Source organism: Octodon degus, unplaced genomic scaffold, assembly GCF_000260255.1.
Source record: "Octodon degus isolate 3935 unplaced genomic scaffold, OctDeg1.0 scaffold00064, whole genome shotgun sequence".
NCBI classification, from domain to species: domain Eukaryota; kingdom Metazoa; phylum Chordata; class Mammalia; order Rodentia; family Octodontidae; genus Octodon; species Octodon degus.
Window position 1 is genome coordinate 1,118,044 of NW_004524640.1, and position 5,467 is coordinate 1,123,510.

General features: G+C 32.5%; 1 protein-coding gene across 1 annotated transcript in view; it reads left to right on the plus strand.

The window, feature by feature from the left end:
* The window catches only part of LOC111817612 (solute carrier organic anion transporter family member 1B1-like), a 101,968-nt gene that overhangs the window by 28,506 nt on the left and 67,995 nt on the right, over positions 1-5,467 (plus strand). The window contains exons 7-8 of the mRNA XM_023718950.1: positions 1,210-1,356; positions 1,594-1,692. Coding sequence (XP_023574718.1) covers positions 1,210-1,356; positions 1,594-1,692 — 246 coding nt within the window. The remainder of the gene's footprint in view (positions 1-1,209; positions 1,357-1,593; positions 1,693-5,467) is intronic.

Genomic DNA, 5,467 nt, shown 5'->3' on the forward strand with positions numbered 1-5,467 from the left:
TGTGACATTTCAGTAGAAAATTGACAAATTGTATGAGCATTTAAAATGAAGCAGCAAGAACTGGCCTATATATGTAAGAAATCTTGGTTTTTATAGAAAAAATGTAAATTATTGCACTATTAAATATTTCTTGACTTATAACACAAATCATAAATTATAATTATAAACTGTAATGCTGAAGATGTTGCTATCTTATAGATAAGATTGAGAATAAAGAAATAACGAAAGAAAAGGAAAAAAAAGGAAGGAAAAACACTTCATATTTTTAGCACTTTGTGGCATGATGCATATGTAACTTCTTCTGGAGATTAATTTTTGGTACACATTAAAACAATGAAAACGTTTCTGCTTATTTAACTCAGTCAACTCTACTGCCATGCATTTATGTCAAAGATACAATCAAGAATGTTCACAAATATTTATTTATAATTATACAAAGCTATCTCAGTTTATCAGAGTGAAAAATTAGAAATATTTTGCAATTAAAAATATAAGAATTGAGGGGCCGGCCAGATAGCTCAGCACAAAAATTACCTGCTTTGGCAAGCACAGAGACCAGGGTTCTATCTTACATTTGATGCCTGTAAGGTTCAAACTGAATGTCACATATTTTTTGGAAGCCAAAATTCTGAGCAATATGTGACAAAGATTAGAAATTACTTTTACAATAGTGAGGTTTCAGATGATTCTTACTTGCTTTTTAATAAAATGAAATGTTTACATGCTTGATTCTACATCCTCTTACATGTAACTAAAAGGGAAGATTCTTTCCCTGTAATCTGTTTAATACTTTTATTAAACAAAATCTCTATGGCAACATTAATCATATTTTAAGTAACAAAAGAACAAACTGCATCTTAAATTATTTTATTGGGTTAGACAGATAGCTCAGCGGTCTAAGCCCCTGCCTGCCAAACGCAAGGACCAGAGTTCTATCCCTGCTACTGCATGCTGTGCCAGCCCTGTGCCGTGGGAGCCACTGAAACCAGGCGTGGTGGTACCCTGTAATCCCAGACATGGGATATTAAATATGAATATTAAAATCTTTTGTTTTTCATGTTTTCTGGTATTTTTAAACTGTGCAAAGTAAATATGAATTCTTTTTTGAAAAAAAGTACAAGAGGCAAAAACAATAGAAAGTGCCTGAATATCAGATGAGAATGCTGCAGCTAATGTTTAAAATAAAGTGATGATCATTTGTCTATATAGGTTGTGAAAAGGAATCTGGATCATCCATGTGGATCTATGTTCTAATGGGCAACATGCTTCGTGGAATAGGAGAAACCCCTATTGCACCGCTGGGAATTTCTTATATTGATGACTTTGCTAAAGCAGGACAATCCCCTCTTTATTTAGGTAATGCATAGAAAATATTAGATGGAATGATTATTTTTCCCCATGTCTACCTTGGAAATCATAATGTTATTTTAATATTAGAGGTGGATTAAGGGTGGGGGTAAAAAAATAATATTAGTATTAAGAATTTTATCTGGAAAAGTTGTTTGGAGAAACTGTCATGATACTTCAGAAAATATACTTAACAAGAACTCTGTGTTCTTGGGAGATACTCAGATGACTTTGTGGTATTTACAGGCATTTTGCATTCAACGGCGATGTTTGGCTTGATCTGTGCCTTTCTGATCGGAGCTCTATTTACTAGAATGTATGTGGACACTGGCTTTGTGGACCTGAGTAAGTATGAGGAGGAGAAGGTATCAGAGTGGAATCTTTTCAGAACCTGATACCATTCTACCAAATAGTTGAATTCCTTCTTCCAAAGTAGTTCTTTGTGTGCAACAACCCTTGTTGAATTCCTATTATTTTGTTTAGTGAAATTCCATATGAGTTCTAATGTTTTGTTTATTACTATTTTGTATTCTGTTTGAGAAATAAAAATATTAATCCTTTGCTTACCATTTCAAAAAGTTATAGGTTAAAAACAATGCATTAATAACCAAAATAAAAATATAAATAAGGTCTTAATGTATCACACTTTTACAAATGAATCCGAACTTAGAAACTTGTACCAATCTTGTCTTAGGTTAACTGAGCCAAATAAATTTAATATTTTTTCTTGAAACTAACCACTTAATCAAGGGAATTTCATTTTTTAGTTGATAATGGTTTGGATGTTGAAGCACAAATCTTAGTTTTCTTTGCTGAGGATGCCATGAATTTTCATGATTGACTGATGGTTCGAGTTTTTTGAGGGACTGTACAATGCCCTTTGATTTTAGTCACTTATGCTGGTCTTGGAAATAGTCAATAAGTGCTGTGGAACAAGTCAGGGAAAGTATATGCACATAGGCCTTAGGCCTCCTTTTCCTTCATGATCCTGAGAAGAAACTGTGACCATGGAATAGAAATGCCCTTGAATTCAAGCCCTCTCTCCACTATGTATACCTGTGCCACATCTATTTTCACCCTTTTTCCTGCTCTAGTGAGAAAGGTGTTCATCTATCTTCTATTGATGTTGGTGAATCCACCTGATAATCAGATTCCTTCTTTTCTGGAGTATCTAGTCCTATCCCTATTTGGCTGATCCATCCGGCATCTTCAGCTTTCCATCTCCAACCTCTCTACTCTCAGGAAACCCTCTCAAGCCTCTTAACTTTTTACACATTGTAAGACTTTTTATATTCCTAGCAAAGTTCTAACTGATTTGTTTTCTATTTCTCTTCAAAACCAAGCACCTTATAAAAATAATCCATGTTATTTGTTTTCATTCTCACTATTCAAGTTCTTAGCATATTTAAAAAATTTATTAATTATTTTGCTATTAAGTCTAAGGAATGCCATATATACACCATGTGGAATATTTTCTTCTACTCCATGGCTTCTGTTTATTCTTTCTTTCGTTGTGCCTCAGCTTTTAGTTTAAGCCCCACTTGCCTATTTTTTTACTTTTCTTGCGTGTGTAATAGTCATGAAGTGATGTGGTAGACTAGTGTTCTGAAACACATTGTTTACTTCAAAGGTTTTATTCTTCAAAGGTCTTGTGCTTCAGATTTTACTCATTTTGCACTGATTTTCTGTGGATAAGTTTTCAAATTCATGGTTTGAACATGGTATCCAGTTTTTCAGCTGTCCTTCAGTGACTATCTTCTCACTACGGTGCATCCATGGAAGCACTGTTGAAGATCAAATGATGGTACGTGTGTGTTAGCCTAGGCTCTCTATTCTGTTCCACTGGTCTATACATCTTTAACACAGTACTATGTCATGCTAAGTATTGTAATTTTAAAATATGTTTTACAAATGTGAGATCTCAACCGTTGCTCTTTTCCAAGATTATTTTTGGCTACTTGAGAGACCTTTTGTGGCTCCATACTAATTTTGCAACATTTTAACACTCAAATTGGAATGCTTCAGGGAGTTTAAGATATATGTTGAATCTGTATCCAATGCTTCCATGGATACACTGTAGATTGATTTAGACAGTGTGATTAATATTAGTAGTTTTTCAATCCTTAAACATTGTATGTCATTCCAATATGTAATATATTGTACATATTACAACTTTACTCAATTTGTTTATGCCATCCTATTTTTCTGGAGTCTTTATAGCTTTATATATTGAGCCATATTATCTGAAAATAAGGATAATTTAATTTTTAGATGCCTGTATTTATTTTGTTCTAACTTAAATTTTAATCAAGGACTTTCATCACTAAATTGAACAGAAATTATGATAACAATCATCCTTACCTTATTCTTTGTCTTAATGCAAACTTTTCAATATTTCACCCTTGAATTCTATGTTAGCTATGGGCCATTAATATGTGATTTTCATTACATTGACATAATTTCTTTCTGTTCCTCAATTTTTAGAAGTATTTAACATGAAAGCGTGTTTAATTTTATTAAATGTTTTTCTCCATTTAGTAAGACTCTCATTTGTTTCTGTCTTTTGTTAATGGAATACTATTCATCAATTAATTTTCATATATTAAGTGATCTTTTCATTCTAGTTTTAAATCCCATTTGTTCATAGAATAATATACCTGTTACTGCGGCCTTGAATTTCATATAGTGGATTTTTACAACAATAGCCCTCAAGAATAATGTTTTATTGTGTCTTCATTTTTCTATTAGGCCATAATGGCCACAGAGAGTGAGTTTCAGAGTGTCTCCTCCTCTCCAGTTTTTAAGAAATATTTGAAAATGGTTGTTCTTAATTCTTCCTTAAATGTTAAGTAGATTCACCAATAAAATCATCTAGCTCTGGATATGCCTTTGTCTGAAGTTCTTTTGATTACCGCTTCAGTGTCTTCACCAACTACAGCTCTGTTCCTAATTTTATTAAGTTAAGATTCAGTGTTGATAGGTTGCATGTCTCTAGGAATTTAGCCAACTCCAAATGATTTATCCATCTCCTAATGATATATCCATGTCTTAGTGATTACCAAACTTATTGGTATAAGTTATTCATAGTTTCTGTTAGTCATCATGCCATCAAGCATGATGTCTTTTGGTTGAGTATTTTCTTAGTATAGATAGAAGTTTAATTAATTTTGTTAATTTTCTTTGTATTCTAAAAAGTTCTTAATTTCTTGACTTTTTGTTGTCAAGCATTTTCATATCCTCAGTTTCATTCCATGTTTTGGCATATTGTATTTTTAATTTTGTTTCCATAAAAATGTTTTTCATTTTATCTTAAATATTTTCTTACACATATCAACTGATAACATATATATATATATGTTATCAGTATAACATGTATATATATATATACATGTGTTCTTCACATGTCTATAAGGTCCAATTATGGTGTAGTTCAAATACCTCTACTGAGTCTAAGCACAATAAAAAGTGGTATGCTGAACTCTATTATTATTATTGTGGTTTTCTGTTTCTCAATTTAGTTTTGTCAAAGTTTTTTTATATATTCAGTTGCAGATATATGTTCATCATTACTGAAGGTTGGTGAATTGATACCTGTATCATTGGAAAATATTTTGCTTTGCCTCAAGCCTGTTTTAAAATCAATGCTATGGGGCTGGTGAGATGGCTCAGTGGTCTAAAGCACCTACCTAAAGCAAGCTTAGCAAAGCACAGAGACCACGGTTCAATCCCCCGGCCCCACATGCCAGCCAGCCACGCCCCCTGGTGGGCTGAGCTGGCCACACACAAACACACACACACACAAATAAAAATAAAAATTAAAAAAAATTAAAAAATAAAATCAATGCTATGCCATTGATATATTTCTATCCCTGTTCTTTTTGATTAGTGCTTGCATTGGATGTCTTCTAACCTGCCATTTTTATCCTGTGTGTCCAATAACACCTTGTCTTACATGCATAATTTAGTTCAGAAGCAAGCTTGTAATCAAAAGTACTTGTATTTCAAAGAAAATTTCCCCATAAGGAATAATGGAAACTCAGACAATTCATTCCATAACCCAAAAATATTCATAGAGAAATGATGACAACAATGTAGTATAATACAAAGTAAAATATATATA